Genomic DNA, 16,181 nt, shown 5'->3' with positions numbered 1-16,181 from the left:
AGCGGAGGTGCGGGCATGAGGCCTTGCATGTGGTGGAATGTGGTGTCATCACCGCTATTTTTATATCCATCGCTTTCGGGACCACATAAGACCAGTGTCGCTCCGGCGGCTTATTTGTCTAGTATCTTTTATCATATACACCATGGCCGACAGGAAGAAGACTCATCAGGAGATACACACGATTTCAGAGTCAGGCGACGAGGATAGCTCAGTGACCAACGAGCAGCTTGCGCGACATGGCTTAAGACTTGATGCGCAGACTGGTCATATCCGTTGGCTAAATGACAGCAAAGACCATCCACGCAACTGGACGACGCTCCGTAAAACATATGATACCTCCCTTGTTATGTTCCTCGAGTTCTACACGTATGTATGTGCCACAGAAACAGAGAACAGCGCTGACTCTACTTAGAACCGTCATCAGTACCACAGGAGTGATTATCCTTTCTTGATTTGGAGTCAGGGTGAGCACCTACTAAGTGCTTACAGGCCTCTGCGGCTGAACTCGCCATGCAAGATTACCAACATAGCAAGATGACTCTTCTTGTTGCATTCAGCCTCATGTAAGGCGTCCCTTGCATTAAGGTCGCAGCTAAGCTGACGATAGGTATTGGCTAGGTACCAACTTGGCCAAGCAATGGGCGGCCTCATCATCCCCCCGTCGTCGGATCTGTTCGGTCGACGAATGCCTTACATTCTCTCCTGCCTACTGTTTAGCGTGTCGTGCCTCGTTGTAGGCGTTGTTCCACACGTCAGTGCGGTCTTTGTTGGCAGGTTTTTCTCCGGACTGGCCTCTGCAGTGCCATCTGTTGTCGTGAGCGGGACAGTCGAGGACCAGTTCAACACCGAGCGTCGCGTTTGGATTGTTCTCCTGTGGAACGCGGCCGCAACGGCTGGTCTTGCCTTTGGTCCGGTCTACTCATCATGTATCACTTCAGTGGCAAGTTGGTGGGTTACTCTATGCTGTTCACCACAGATGAGCTGACGATCATCAGGCGATGGATCTTCTACAGCGCAGCAATCGGAACAGGTGTCTGTAACGTCCTTCTCCTTGGTATTCGCGAGAGTCGCCCAAGTAAGCTGCTCGCTAGGAAAATCGCTGCTATACGAGGCGAATCGCCCAATGCGGAACTTAGGTATCACACCACGGACCCATTCCCAACTGTCCGAGTCTTTATGGAGGTCGTCTTCGTCCGATCTACAGTGATGATGGTGACAGAACCAATCCTCATCATCGTCTCCAGCATGAGCGCCATCTCCTGGGGCTTGATCTACCTATTCACCGAATCCCTCATAGTCGCATTTACAGCGCTCGACCTTTCTCCGACAGAAGCAACATGGCCGTTCCTCGCCTTGATCGTAGGTGTCATTCTCGACGCTCTCCCCCATATCTGGGAAGTCCAGCAACTTCGCGCCAAAAGACAAAAGAACGCCACTATAGAGCCAGAAGACAAGATCACGGGTTTCACCTACGGAACGATTGCTCTGGCGGCAGGACTATGGTGGTTCTACAGCACTACCCCACCGGCAATGACTCATGCGCACTATATGCTCCCAACCGCCGCACTGGTTCTGATTGGGTTCGGGGTCAATGAGATTGCATACACGATGAGTGGATACTTGACTGATACATACACGGTGTATGCAGCGTCGGCATTTGCAGGCCTTGCGTTTGTGCGTGCTGTTGTGGCTGGGCTTGGGCCGATAGTAGGACATTTACTCTTTACGGGGACGCAGAGTGTGGTCCCGGGGTATGTGATTGCGGCGCTGGGGACGGTGTTTTGTGCTGTGCCGTTCTTCTTCTTCAGAGCGGGACGGAGGTTGAGGGAGCGCAGTAGCTTTGCGCAGTATAGCTTGGAGATGCACCACTTGACGCGGGTCGAAGAGGCATAGTCGGGATGGATAGAATGACCGCACCAATCACGGTGACCGATGAGGTCACGCATCGCCAAGGGCTGGGCACTCAGCACGTGCGTTGCACCCTCCTCTGCCGGTTTCCCATCCTCCTTTTTCTCTCCCTTTTCCTCCTCGTCGCCTAGGCACTTCAATCTTTCGGCAATGCTTGTACCAACTCGCTCACGGCTAGTATCGTCTCTCCGGTCCCTCACTCGGAAATGGCGCTCCCACGCCGCGTCTGAACACGGAGAGACTGAAACGGCCCCGCTGACCGGTCGATTACTGGAGGTCTTCCTCAAAACATGGGATCTTGGGCTTACCGCGTTCGGCGGGCCCCCTGTGCATTTCCAAATCCTGCATAAGCGGTTTGTCGATAAAGAGAAGTGGGTTGATGAGCAGACGGTAATCATGACCCTATCACGCCCGGTTACAATGTCATGCTGATCAAGATGGGTGTAAAGTACCAAGAACTCTTCGCCATCTGCCAGGGACTGCCCGGTCCTGCTAGCACGAAGATGCTGTTCTGTTTAGCGCTGCTGCATGCGGGGTTTGTTCCGGCCTTGCTAGCTTTCTTTCTTTGGTGGTATGCAGATCATATACCTTAGCAATACTATTCATCAATCTGACGCCGCTGCAGTCTCCCGGGTGCAATTGGGATGTATGCCCTCTCCCTTGGGGTTCAGCGCATCGACGACACGCTTCCGGAGCCAGTGTACGCTCTGCTCTCGGGTCTTAACTCCTCGACTGTAGGCATTATCGCGCTGGCAGCTGTTCAGCTGTCAGAGAAAGCTATCCGTGACAAGATCTCTCGCATTTTGGTCATATTTGGCGCTTGTGCAGGCCTGTGCTATAGTGCCCTATGGTACTTCCCTATCCTTATGGTGGCCGGTGGCCTTGCGACTGCCGTCTGGGACGGATGGCTTTATCAACAAATTCGCCGGGCCAAGAGCGCTTGGAGAAACCGCAATCGGCAGCCAGAGCCTGAAGGAGACAGTGTGCAATCTACAGATGTTGAGCGGATGTCGACGAGAAATCTATCCCAAGGTACAGAGATGGTACGCATGAGAAAGCCAGAGGCGGGCCCAGCAAGCGCCAGCCCGATCGGAGCTCCCAACGAGCCGCAACATGTTCCTTCGCAAGACCATGTAATACGCGTGCGAGTCGGAGCAGCGATCCTCGTGCTATTTTTCGGTATTGTTCTTACCTAGCACCTCAGACTGCCCAGCTAATCAAAGCAAGCTTCATTCATCGGCATTCTCGTGGCACGAGCCCGGCTCTCCGCACCCCCACTGATTCTCGATCTCTTCGCCAACATGTATCTCGCCGGCACCGTGATCTTCGGCGGCGGCCCAGTCGTCATCCCTCTCCTTCGCTCCTACGTCGTCGACCCAGGTTGGGTCTCCAGTCGAGATTTCCTCATCGGCCTTGCCATAATCCAAGCATTCCCCGGACCGAACTTTAATTTCGCCATCTTCCTAGGCGCACTCGCACTGCGCAATACGTCACATCCTACAGTTTTCGGAGCAGTTCTTAGTGGTCTAGGAATCTTCTTCCCTGGACTTGCACTTGCAGTAGCGGTGCAAAGCTTCTGGCGAGTTCTCCGCAAGCGCGCTTATGTCATCAACTTCTTGCGTGGCGTCAATGCGGCTGCAGTAGGACTGGTCTTTACAGCTGTTTATCGCCTTTGGGAAATTGGATATCTGACTCCGACTGAGACAGATGGATTGAGTCTGGCGAGGGAACCGTGGTGGGTTGTTGTCGCTGCTGTGACATATGCGCAGAGCGCATGGTTCAAGGTGCCGCCGGCGATTGCCATCTTGCTTGGTGCTGTGCTTGGAATGTGTTGGTATGGGGTTGTGAAAGCTTAGCGAGGCTATCTCTACCTTGTGCTATATAGATTTAGCATCGATGGGGCTCGCAGAGAGCTGGCAAATGATTTGATTTCGAGGTTATGCCTGTATCTAGGAATCACGTGTGGAGTTAGGGCTACGCAGCTCGTATATATCATCCATCTTCCACAATCTCAATCCTGGGAAGACCGCCTGCCGTTGTCCTGCTGCTACCTACTCCCTATCCAACCTCGTCATCAACAACCCCTTACTGGCATTTCCCTTTAACAAATGCCCCACCAGCTCGGGCATCCCCAATCCCTCAGCCCTGCTAACCCACTCATCCATCTCCAGCGTCACAAACATCTCCCCCGTCAACTCCCTCATCCTCTCTTCAATCCGGCTACTCTCAATCTGGATCTCCCCACTCTGAAACAAAAACCGAATGCCCCCCTCCACCACCCCCCCAGCACCAAGAACCGCATCCACAATCTCCCCCGTCGCCTTCTCAATCGAAATAAAATCAAAATACCCCGTTATCCGCTCCCCGCGCGGCACAGCACGCAAGATCTTCGAGTAATGGAAGACCGAACTCATCATATCCGTCACCGGAGACCCCTCACCAATCAAGCAGCTGGGCCGGTGGATCACGACGGATAATCCAAAGGCCGCTTGCATGTTCTCGAGATACACCTCCGCCGCCCATTTCGTTGTGATGTACCCTTCTTCCCCGTCAATCGATGGTGGGAAGGCCCGCACAGAGGAAGAAGGGTAGCTCTCTCTTCCGGTAAGGTACGCCACTGACGCAGTGGAGATATAGTGGATTGGAATACCGTATTGCACGCCCCAGGCGGCAAGCTGCTTCGTTGACTCGACGTTAACCTGTCGGAGCGAGAAGTAGGATTTCACGAAGGAGACGTCGGCGCCGTTTTGGATTATTGCGTCGGTGGTGCTGAGGATGGTTTCTGCTGTTTGTGGTTCCAGGCCGAGATTGGGCAGGGAGAGGTTGCCGGCGTGTAGGTGGACTTTGGGGTGTGCGAGCGGACCGGTGGGGTGTTGGGGCATTGAGCGGATGGCGATGCAGTGGATGGTTTGGATGGAGGGGGAGGCGATGAGTTGTTTGAGGATGGCGCCGCCGAGGAAGCCCGTGGATCCGGTTAGGATGATTGTGCGGGGGGGACTGGGTCGGGTGGTTTTTGCGGTTGGAAGGGTCGAGGGGACGATGAGCTCGGTGGACCAGTTGATTGTTGGCTCGTCCACCTCCATTTCTGTACTATTGCCGTTGGGGGCGTTGATGGAGGGCTGTACTGGCTGCAATAACTCGCCGTTTACTGGCTTATTCAAGGGTGGAATGCCAGTTTCTGGGGCCGTATGGGAGACGTGCCGGTCGACATCTGTGCTTCCTTGCTTGGTATAGATGGCTGGTGAATTATCCGGCAGAATTGTATCGGAGTTGGCGTCGATTGTCTGGTCAGGCGACGACTGACCGCCGTTGATAGCATCCGTGTGGCCATTCTGCAAGCCCGACGATGCTGGCTCAGCATCCCCCGCTGCAGGAGTATGTCGTTTTGAAACCCTCGCCATATCCGCAAGAAGGGGATATTGCATAATCTGCGTAACGCCAATCTTCAACGTATTCGTCCCCTTATCTGCTGCAGCGACGAGCTTCATCGCGGCCACCGAGTCTCCACCTAATTGGAAGAAGTCACTGTTCTTGCCAATGTGCTCACTGGAAGAAAGACCGAGGACCTGAATCCAGAGTTGCCGAAGTTCTTGCTCTTTTTCTGTGAGAACTTGGTCCTGTGCTGGTTTGTGGTCTTCAGCCGCGATCGCTCTCAGCTGCTCGGGCTTAAGGGCAGTAAGTGCGCTTCGCGTTGCTTTTCTGTCTAGTTTGCCGGACGCGTTCATTGAGAGCGTCATAGGGATGAAATATGTCGGAACCATATATAGGGGTAGGACTTGTTGTAGTTGAATGCGAAGCTTCGACAAAACGCCTTTCAATTCTTCGGAAGGGGGAGTGACAGCATCCGAGTCTTGTTCCAGGATAGAGCTAGAGGCATCAGGCAAGAACTCGACTGCCGCAAGTAGGGTACGTTCTGAGGAATCGCCGAGCTGCACGAGGTCCACGCACGCCATCTGAATCTCTGGCTGGAGGCGAACGATATGGCTTTCAATTTCGCCTATCTCGACACGTTGGCCGTGGATTTTAATCTGCGTATCCAGACGTCCAAGGTACTCCAACAGCCCATTGTCTGGGTTCTGTCGGACTAGATCACCGGTTCGATACATGCGGCGTCCCGGAGATAGCTGGAGGGAGTGGATAAAGGTTGGATCAGTCACAAAAGACTGCATCGTCTTTTCAGGATCATGCAGATATTCTCGAGCGAGCAGTGGGCCTTCGATGAGTAACTCACCCTCGGCACCAACAGGGACTAGTGAATTGTGATTTAGCGGACTTGTCACCCAGAGGCAGTTTGATACCGGAGAACCGATAACGGGTGCGTCCTTTTCGTGAAGCACTGGTCCGTTAATTGTGGAGAACATTGAACATTCAGCTGGTCCGTATCCGTTGAATATCTTGATACGGCCAAGCCAGGGCTTGACGAGAGCTGGTTTCACGGCTTCACCGGCTAGAACAAGGGTATCAAGTGAGGCTGGGACACTCTCAGGTCTCAGTAGCGAGAGAACGGTGGGCGTGAGAATGGCAAATGTCACCGCTAGTTCGTTCATGGCGGATGTTAGCCTGTCCGTACGGTCTGATTCTGATAAGACACAAAGACAGCCCCCAGATACTAAGGTAGTAAACATTTCCTCAATGCTGAGATCGAAGGTGAATGCGGAGAACTGTAAAGTCCTTGTTGAAGAGGTAACCCCGAACCGTGATGCCTGGGTGAGCACTGCAGTGCACAGGGCTTGATGCTCTAGAACAACCCCCTTAGGTACACCGGTGCTTCCGGACGTATATATCACCCATGCTGCTGATGCTGGGCTAGGGTGGTCGAGTTGTGTAACGGCTGACGATGGGAGCGATTCCAACAGTTCGCTGTTTACAATGACTGGATGAGACACCAGAGCATTGAAGCGTGTAGCCTGGGCAGCGTCAACCAGCACCACAGAGATCTCGGCGTCATCCGCAATTGTCTTATATCTCGTATCGGTGTCTTTTATCTCAAGCGGCACTACAGCCCCTCGGGCCAGCAGGATAGCAAGCACTGATATCACTGCAAATTGCGATTTGCTAAGAGACAGGCCAACAAACGTCTCAGGTCCAACACCGAGGCAAGTAAGATGCCTTGCAAGTCGACTCGAGGCCTCCCATAGCTGGGAGTAAGTCAGGGTGCCGTCCCACGCACAGACTGCTAGGGCATCGGGAGTTGCGACCATTCGAGCTTGCACCAGCACTACAAGAGAAGCCTGCACAGCTTGTGGAGGCGGTCGGTTCCAAGTAAGTAGCTTCTTCTTGTCCTGAGGGCTAATCAGGTCAAGGCTGTCAATTGCAATACCTCGCTCGGTCGGTTTTAGCGTTCTGTCTGGAATGTTGTGAACCTGCAACTGCTTTGCAACATGCTCGAGCTGCGACAGCAGAGCTTGCACTTGGGAAGGCGAAAGAACTTGCGCGTCGAATCGCATTTCGACCAAAACGCCTGATCCGCTCTGATCGAGCGTGCATTCAACAACAAGCAAGTAACCCTCGAAGTTTCCTCGATCACCATCTAACTTCTCAAGGCCTATATCCTTGGTCGATGCCAAATCCTCGCTGCCGGGCTGGACCAGAAACAGGTGTCCGGGGTTGAAGTCATGGGTTAAACTCGGAACGGCACGGCGAATATTCGCTAGGCCAAACTGTGCGTACGGTGCCATTTCCTTGCTCTGTGTATCGGTCCGGGTCAGGAAGTCCGCGACACGTTGCGTGCGGTCAATCTGAACCCTGCAAGGGACTGTGGTGATTGTTGGTGCAACCACGTCCTCGATCCCGATCAAGGGGACATCACGACCAGAAAGCACGACTGCAAGCATTGCCTCATGGTCTGAAGTGTGGCTAGCGACGACTAGGGCCCATGCAGCTCGTAGGAGAATGGCAGCGGAGACTCGGTGGCTAGTGATGCCGTCCTCCCGTGGTAATGTAAAGCTATGCCTCAGAGCACCAGTAGCAGAGGGCAGATAGAAGGAACTAGGGTGGTTGGGAAAGGTTGTAGTTTTGGCGTCCTCAAGCTCCTTTGTCCAGTACGCCTCGCACTGCAGCCGCCCTTCGCCTTTTGTTGTTTGTTCGAGGTAGCGGATCAGACGTGGACTGGGAGTCACAGCTGCTGAAGCCCTACTATCTCCTTCTTGAATGCTCTGAGCAAGTATGTCAAACACTTTCATTACAGTGGGTCCATCATATGCAGAATGATGAGCAGTCCACACAAAATAGCGCTCAGGCACTCCTCCTGTGGTGTCGTTGATGATGGCAAATCGATGCAGGGGTACTCCATAAGAAAACGAAGCGGCCCGATCCTCTGCCAGAAAAGCCGTAAGATCAGATGCTGTCACCCATTGAGGAGCAGTCCGAGCCACCACCTGCAATGAGCCCAGCTCCGGGGTATAAACAACCCGAGTACGTAAAATAGGAAGAGTAGTTGCAACCTGAGCCCAGGCCGCCTTAAAGCGCTCCAAACTGACTTGCAAATCCAGCCGATACGCATGCTGCGCGACATATGTCTCGCGAGACTGCATCGTCATAGCCATTAGGCCTTCTTGGAGTGGCGTAGTGGGATACACGTCCTCCACCCGACTCGTATCAATCTGGCACAACTCAGCAACGCTCGCCAACTGGCGTTCTTGCTCCAGAGGATCTGCCGAAAGGTAATCGCCCCAGAGCTCAAACACAGCGGGGTCCTCAATGGCGGCCCGTTCAGCCGCTCCCTGGCTCTCATCTACAACCCGCGCCATGTCGCTCAAGCGTGGGTTCTGGATTATATCAGTGACAGAGAGCGAGATGTTATTTCTCCGAGCCAATGCAGTCATTCGCATAGCAATCACCGAGTCTCCGCCTAGGTGCACGAAGTGGTCATCAGCACTAATCTCAGTTGCAGGCCGCTGCAGAACCTCAGCCCATATTGCCTGCAGGGCTTGCTCGGTGTTTGTCATAATGCTACCATCGACCGTTTTCTTCTTCTTGAAAATTGCGAGTTCGGTTTCGGTCAGTGCTTTGAGCAGCTCCTTGGTAGCACGCCGATCTAGCTTTCCGGATGCATTTGTTGGTAAGGATACGAAGGGCACGAAGTGCGCCGGGACCATGTAGAGCGGGAGCTGGTCGATCAGATTGGCATGCAGTCCCTGCAACACACTCCTTACTGTATCGGATGGCTCACAGAGAAGTCCTTGTGCAGAACCGGCGTCTGGTAAGACTTCGTGGAAATCAATCGCTGCAATAAGGTTCGAGGAGTCCAGGAGGCTATTAAGCTGCTGGATTAAATCGACACAGACCAGTGGGTTACCGGGTAGGGACTGCGAGATACGGCTTTCAATCTCGCCTATCTCGACGCGTTGACCTCGGATCTTGACCTGTGTGTCCCGACGGCCAAGGTAGGTCAGTGATCCGTCTCTGTTTTGTCGGACGAGGTCGCCTGTGCGATACATGCGCCGTCCAGGCAGCAACCCGAGCTGTTTGATAAAACCGGGGTCGGAGACGAAGGCTGATGCGGTGATCTCCGGGTTATGCAGGTATTCGCGCGCAATCGCTCCCTCAATCAAGAGCTCTCCTACAGCACCGATAGGGCAGAGGCGATTGAAATCAGATAGGTCAGCAACCCAGAGTCGATTAGCAGCGGGGAATCCGATGTTTGTGGCCTCGTCTGGTGTCTTGATAGGGCCATTAATGGTGGAAACGTGCGAGCATTCGGAGGGACCGTAGCCATTGAATATTTTCACCTGTCCGTGATCCAACCAGGGTTGAAGGACGGCTGGGCTTAGAGCCTCGCCTGTGCATACTATCGTATCAAGACGAGGCAGGTTCCGTAGATCAAGCATTCTTGCGACGGTTGGGGTCAATGATGCGAAGTTTACGTCGATAGTCTTCATGGCCAGTTCGAGATTATCAAGTCGTTGGGCTTCAGAGGGGATACAGACACAGCCGCCAAAGGTCAAGGTTGTAAATATGTCCTTTACGCAAACATCAAAAGTATGCGCAGAGAACTGGATCGCGCGTACCCACGGTCCCATCTTGTAGCGTGCTGCCTGGACGTGCATTGTAGAACAGAGCGTTTTGTGTTCTAAAACCACGGCCTTTGGTGTACCTGTACTTCCAGAAGTCTGGATAATCCAACCTGCATTGTCTGGTGATACTTTCGGGAAGGGTTCATTCGTAACTGGCGTGAGCTGATCCATATACGCCGTGTCTATCACAACCATTCGCGGTACAACGCCCTCGAAGCGCCGGGTTGTTGGGTCGGCTAGCATGACCTGGATCTCGGCATTTCTGGCCAGTGCGTCAATGCGACTGCGTGGATGTTCGTTTCCAAGAGGGACAACCACGCCGCCTGCTTGTAGGATTGCCATCATTGCCACTGGTACCCAACGTGACTTGGCCATGCATAAGCCAACCTTTTCCTCAATCTTTATACCATCGCGAATCAGGCTGGCGGCTAGACGATTAGCGTAGGAGCCTAGCTCACTATAGGTCAACTGCCCATCCCAAGCACACACAGCTGGATTGTCAGGTTGCTGTTGTATTGTGGCCCATACCTGCTCGTGCACGGTGCTCTGCGTAAGGGGGTATGGGTGTCTGTTAGCGCTGAGTATCTTCTCTTGATCCCGAGTTGACAATGCCAAGAAGTTGGAGCAGCGCCCGCTTGGATGCCGAAGCACAAGGTCAAGGTTATCTCGGAAAAGTTGTAAGATATTGAGCGTATCTTCCTTGGAGCTCAACGACGCCCATGTTGTAAGCCGGAGTCCGAGCTGTTGTTTCTTGATACTGATAGCCAGCGTGTAATTGTACTGCAAAGACATAAATCAGCTTGTCTCCTGACGATTCCTCGAGTGTCACCACATACGTCCGACGGCGCCTCCCAAGACACGACCTCCAACGCAATCCCAAGTTTCGCCAGCTCCACCTCAGGCATCCCCCGCTGAAATGTCAAAAGCGAGTCACCGAGCTGATGCAGCGAAGGGCCCTGTAGGTCCTGGTTACCGTTCAGAATGACCCCTTGGTAAGGGATGCTTTCTCGGTAATCTGCCTGTGCATGCTCTAATGCTTCCAGGATAGTTTCGCTTTCCTCAAAGTCCACCCGACAAGGAAGCGTATTCACGAAGTTTCCGACTGCCTCTTGCAAGCCCCTGATGCGCTTCTGCCGTCCTGAGGTTGTGTATGAGAAGCTGACATTGCGAGTACCGGTGTAGGCATGCAGGACAAGCGCATACGCGACTTGGCATGCATTCACGAGGGTAGCGTTGGACTCGTCGGAGAGTCTTTGGATTAATGCTGGTGAAATGGGGATGTCTTGGTCGATTGTGTAGAGACCGGTCGGCGTCTCCTTGGAACTTGCGGTGGAGAGAAAGCTGCGCTGAACGGGCTCCAAGTACCGAGACCAGTAGGATAGGGCGTCGGGGGAAGTCTCTGGCTGTTGGGCATCCAGGAACTCCTCAGTTCGTAGTTGTTGACCGGCTGGGAGTGTCCCGGTTAGGGCACGGAATAGGTCTCGTGTGATAATATCGATTGATATGGCATCGACTATCGCATGAGAGACTATCAGGCGGAGCAATAATGCGTTGTTCGGTATCTGTGCTAAAATCAAACAATGTGGAAATTTCGAGCTGTACTGCACGAAGGGATTCTGCTGTCCAGCTTCCACATGCGATAAAATGATGATTTCGGGGTCGATTTCCTCAACAACCACTTGATCAAGTCTCCCCGGACGGGAGACGCTCTCAAAAATGTGAGTTCGAAGGGCAGGGTGCCTTTTTACCACTGTCTTCCATGCTTGTGTGACCGTGGGAATTGTGAGGTCAACCGTAGGGCTGGTGGAGGTGATTTTGACCGTGAACTGGAGCTGATATGCTGTTGGGTCGATATTTTGACGGGCAACAAAGTTCTCTTGCATGGGCGAACAAGGCCCAATTCCTTGAACCCGATCAAGAGGAAGATCCAGGTAATCAGGTAGATCATCCACAGAGAGGCTCCTAGTCGTGCCATCTGAAATCTCAATTCCATTGCTTGCTGTGTTCTCTACTTGCTGAGACTGAGCTATCTGCTCAATCAAGTCACCGATACTAGCAGCTTGCAGGATATCAGGAAGACCAACTTCAATGCCGGCTTGATGGCAGGCGCCCATAAAGAATACAGCTGTTAGGGAGTCTCCACCCAGTGCAAGCCATGTCTTGTGGGCCTTGGTTCGAATTCTTTCTGCGGTGGTCTCAAGCGCGGCGGCGGCAAACTCTTCCAGCGTCAGCTTAAGGCTGGTCAAATCGTCGTGGTCTTGTAACATGGTAATGATATCTGAGGATAATGTGCTAACAGGTGAGCTGGATGTGCCCAACAGACTACGACCCCCGCGCGCACACGCCTACATCATTATTACTAAATATCCCAGCACGCACATATTCCCCATTGAGAGACTAACTAGCCCTAGTTCTCCAGTGCCTCTCAGCTCCAACACTCAGCACTGATACTCCCCGGGTGTGGCGCCACCCCCAGTGGTGCCATCTGCTCCGCAATCCTTCCTTTCCTGTCTTCATATAACCAACGACAACCAACAACAGCTCATTCCCAGCCATTGCTAACTATGTAGGAGTCCGTAGTTGGTCTGTTATAGGCACAGCCAGATCCCGTCTGATAGCTACGTCCCGGAGATGGTTAGGAAAACTGTGTTAGATCAGCGGGCCACAGACGAGGCTCGCTAGCCACAGGGGTTAGACTGCTCTTGACTAGAAGATCAACGACTAGCGGTGGGTCTTCCGGTGCTGTGCGGTAATGGCAACCAATAAAACCGTGCGTTTGGCGATTGTGCATGAGGCTAAAAGCCTTCGTCCGTTTGGCCCCTGTGCTAGGATCTATCAGTCTTATATCCTCCGCGAATAGAGCTTGTCTGTCGCCTACTATCGGGCACTAGCAGTCTCAGGAAGGCAGAGCAGTGAGCAACAATGTCATCCATAAAGCTTTTTGAAACGTGGAGGTAAGTGAGAAGGCAAGTGGCATCACATTGAAGGATCGTTAACAATAGCGCTAGGGATAAAAAAATTCCAACATGCAATCCAGCTGGCTTTTTTCACCATGGGCCATTAATCAATTGAGAAGGGAATTTCGATGCCCAGCGATTCTAATGCCCAGAGGATTTTGTAAGGCTGTGAAGATCATTATTTAACAGAGACAGTTCCGCCCCAGTTGCCATCATCCCAGGAGGACCGCCTATATAGTCCTGACTAGAACATTCAGACCTCAAAGCAGAACACCAACAATCCATTTTCCGTGTAACTGAGCTCAATCAAAATGTGTAGATTGGCTTCCTGGACTGACACTTTAACTAGACATCCGACTACGTGAACGATAGGAAACCTCAGCCAAATGGCCTCTTCTACACGCATGAAAGCTGTACATACTGAGCTACTGCAGTATATCACATACGTGTGGGTGATGAGTCCTGTTATCAAGGTGGCCAAATAAACCTAGATACCGCTTCTGAACATGGTTAGATTTCCGAAACTGTGAAGTAATATGCAAGATTGGAACCCCGTGTATTCACATTACTATATACAACAAACCGACACCCGTTTGGGAATCGTGTTCGTGTCTTGGCTTAACTTCCAGTCCTACCAGAGACCAATGTTGGTGTAGGACCGATCTTCCGCTATATACTGTGCTGTTTCGTGGTCAAGGGAAACTTTATCCATTGGGCAATGTTCTCCAGATCTACGAGCCGGCGGGAGTACATGTGTCTGACAGAGTAAAAACAACTGAGCTTGCTAATTAACGTCCAGAACGTCCCATTTATTCGAGAGTCGTGCTACTGCTACTCAGCACAAGACTTCTGTTTTTGAGATATTTTCGATGGCATCTGCAAAGGCTCGGACTTTCCGAGTACGGCCACCTGACATGTTCGGTATGGGGCGACGGAATCTCCGAGTATTTCGGAGAGCTGGACAGACTGCTTGATGTAGCCACTGTCCTCCTTGCCGCACACGGCTGAGAGACTGCAGAACAATACCATCTCCTAACTTGATAGCTTCTGATAATATCACATGCTGGAGATGTGAAACATGAGTTACATAAACCACGAGAAACAGGCAAGGGTGGTAACGACAGTCGATAGTCTCGAACTGCTCTGCATATCTGGACTCCGATTACCTCATCCCAAGCACCTGCACCGGCCGTTTTGGCCCCATTATGTTGACGCACCTCCGTGACCTGATTCATGTTGAGACTTCGGAGTCTTAAAAGTGGAGAGCACTTGAGGCCAGGGAAGCTTTAATCACCACGTATACAGTGACTGGCCCAGTGGTAAACCCACAGCTCCACAGCTCGCCTGCAGATGCCAGATGAAGCTCAATGTCAAGACTGGTGGAGTTCAAGATAGAAGGGTTGGGCCCAGAACTCTGATTCCATGCTACTAAAAGTCAGTCGTGTTGATTGAGACTTTGTCTGACTGTCTGATAACAATTCAAAATGGTCGAGATTGTTAGCAATGAAGAGAAATACCCACTTGCAGCAGCCGCTGAAGTAGCTTGGAGTAGTCGTGATGGATGGTTGGCGTTGGAAAGTTAGACAGCACGTCCGACAAGGAATACAGGGATAATGGCGATTTGAAGAAGTATATGTTGACATCATGTATGTTCTGAGTTACGGTAGATGAATCGAAGAGATAAAATGTCTATATTACGCATAGCAGATGTCGTTAAACATCTCCTAGATAGGGAATTTCGCGGCGTCGCCCGGCAAAAGGCGCATGAAACAAGCGGCAATTTCCCATGCACAGACATCAATGAAATGTATCAAACAGAAACGCTAATCCCTAGTCAACCGGGTAACGACTGGAGAGGGCGGTTCGCGACAGTCACCCTTGGCTAATTTCGCGGCACTCTAGGGTTGATGGGGGCGGAATCAGTAGCTTCGAACTGCAATTCTTCAGCACCACTCGTTTGAACATGGATTCTGATAAGGTGCAATCGTGTAAGATTGCTGTCCATTGTAATGGCATAGGAGGTTGAATATAGGGGGCAAATTTGGAATACTGGCAGATGTAGGGGACAATAAATAAGCCAACACCGTCTCAGGCTTCCATACAGGGCAGTCATTGCATTGCTCCGTTTGATCCGCTTCCACAGGTTTGTGTGAGAATGTCGTTCAAATATACTGCTGACATCGACATATCGCCCGCTGAGGGTAAGCCAACGACTGTTTCTTGTATGTGGAGTCTGGAGTACTCTAACCTCCGGCAGGTAACGCGCTCGACGACCCCCATGCTGCTGCCTTTCACCCTGGTATAGACTTCTACTTCGACAACCCGTTCACGTCCAGCTCCTTGTACGACTGGAGCCTGCCAGAAATGAACGACTGGACGCTGGGACCTCATACTACCACGACTAGCACCTTCCAATGGCCTATGCTCACCCCTCAATCACTTTCGCCTTCAACAGGTTAGTGGCCAAGTCCTCCTGGACTTAGTTAAATCCACAGCTGACTTTTATCAGATGGCTTAACGGACTCCGCGGCGGTCCTCGACAGGACATCATTAGGAAAACAAAGACAGCCCACCCCGCCGCGTGGACATAGGTCCACCACGAAGAGGGTACGTCACAGATTGCGCAGCTATATGATGAAGATAGCGAGTTATTCAGAGACTAACCTCTTTATCTTCCCTTTAGAGCGATCAGGACAGTAAATTCAAGACAACGCAGCGGGCCCACTACGCGGTAGAGAAACGATACCGTTCGTCGCTAAACGAAAAGTATGCGGCGTTGACACAGACCCTGTTGGCCGAGACTACGCAGCGAATTTGTAGGACCGACACAGCGGACTGGACAATACAAGTCGAGGGGGCTATTGCCGGCTCCACAAGCAAACAGGGGGCTAAGAACCGGCAGAGCAAGACGGCGACATTATCAGCGACTATCGAGGCTATAGGCATTTTGACCCGGTGTTGCCAGAGGGAGGCAATAGAGGTGAAGCGTTTACAAATAGGTGTTTTGGAGATGAGACAGCATGTGCGACGATTGCTACAGACGAATATAGAAGAGAATGATACGACTTGATCTCAGCGATTAAGATTCATGAATTCTGCACACCACACTGCCTGAAGGCTTCAACAATGCAACCTTAGCACAAGCGACTGATCTTCGATCCGATATCTGGCTGTCACGGATGTAGCATATCACCGGCGCATTTTGATCAAGCCCGGGACCAGAGCCCGAAGGCATCGACAAACCCCCCTGTTCATGGGGATGTGCATCAGGACGATGTGATTGCATCCGCCGATCCTCGCC

The 16,181-nt window shown here is 52.2% G+C and overlaps 4 protein-coding genes across 4 annotated transcripts; 3 read left to right on the top strand and 1 right to left on the bottom strand.

Annotated features, from left to right (window-relative positions):
- Positions 1 to 142: 142 nt before the first annotated feature.
- Positions 143 to 1,893, top strand: BJY04DRAFT_220859 (major facilitator superfamily domain-containing protein; the record flags this gene model as incomplete). Its single annotated transcript, XM_073716987.1, has 5 exons — positions 143 to 366; positions 413 to 434; positions 490 to 563; positions 619 to 948; positions 996 to 1,893. The coding sequence occupies 5 exons, from the start codon at positions 143 to 145 to the stop codon at positions 1,891 to 1,893; spliced, it is 1,548 nt and encodes a 515-aa protein (XP_073568609.1).
- Positions 1,894 to 2,037: 144 nt separating this feature from the next.
- BJY04DRAFT_195091 (putative chromate ion transporter) lies at positions 2,038 to 3,954 on the top strand. Its single transcript, XM_073712161.1, has 4 exons — positions 2,038 to 2,298; positions 2,358 to 2,479; positions 2,534 to 3,087; positions 3,136 to 3,954. The coding sequence occupies exons 1-4, from the start codon at positions 2,059 to 2,061 to the stop codon at positions 3,762 to 3,764; spliced, it is 1,545 nt and encodes a 514-aa protein (XP_073568608.1). The 5' UTR covers positions 2,038 to 2,058; the 3' UTR covers positions 3,765 to 3,954.
- Positions 3,955 to 3,959: 5 nt separating this feature from the next.
- BJY04DRAFT_220857 (uncharacterized protein) lies at positions 3,960 to 12,190 on the bottom strand (the record flags this gene model as incomplete). The annotated part of the gene is made up of 2 exons (XM_073716986.1): positions 3,960 to 10,703; positions 10,760 to 12,190. The coding sequence occupies 2 exons, from the start codon at positions 12,188 to 12,190 to the stop codon at positions 3,960 to 3,962; spliced, it is 8,175 nt and encodes a 2,724-aa protein (XP_073568607.1).
- Positions 12,191 to 15,035: 2,845 nt separating this feature from the next.
- Positions 15,036 to 15,950, top strand: BJY04DRAFT_220856 (uncharacterized protein; the record flags this gene model as incomplete). The annotated part of the gene is made up of 4 exons (XM_073716985.1): positions 15,036 to 15,081; positions 15,138 to 15,335; positions 15,390 to 15,487; positions 15,564 to 15,950. 4 exons carry the CDS (start codon positions 15,036 to 15,038, stop codon positions 15,948 to 15,950), a joined length of 729 nt encoding a protein of 242 aa, XP_073568606.1.
- Between the last annotated feature and the right edge of the window lie 231 nt (positions 15,951 to 16,181).

The sequence above is a fragment of the Aspergillus karnatakaensis genome (assembly GCF_047715665.1).
Source record: "Aspergillus karnatakaensis strain CBS 102800 unplaced genomic scaffold BJY04scaffold_43, whole genome shotgun sequence".
Lineage (NCBI taxonomy): Eukaryota > Fungi > Ascomycota > Eurotiomycetes > Eurotiales > Aspergillaceae > Aspergillus > Aspergillus karnatakaensis.
The sequence above is the reverse complement of the archived record's forward strand: the minus strand, read 5'-3'. Positions and strand labels throughout refer to the sequence as shown.

Excerpts from the sequence above, each read along its gene's own strand:
- BJY04DRAFT_195091 (XM_073712161.1), top strand. The coding sequence starts at position 2,059 with ATGCTTGTACCAACTCGCTCACGGCTAGTATCGTCTCTCCGGTCCCTC. Across the intron at positions 2,299-2,357 it reads AGTGGGTTGATGAGCAGACG|TACCAAGAACTCTTCGCCAT; the intron begins GTAATCATGACC and ends ATGGGTGTAAAG. Across the intron at positions 2,480-2,533 it reads CTAGCTTTCTTTCTTTGGTG|TCTCCCGGGTGCAATTGGGA; the intron begins GTATGCAGATCA and ends ACGCCGCTGCAG.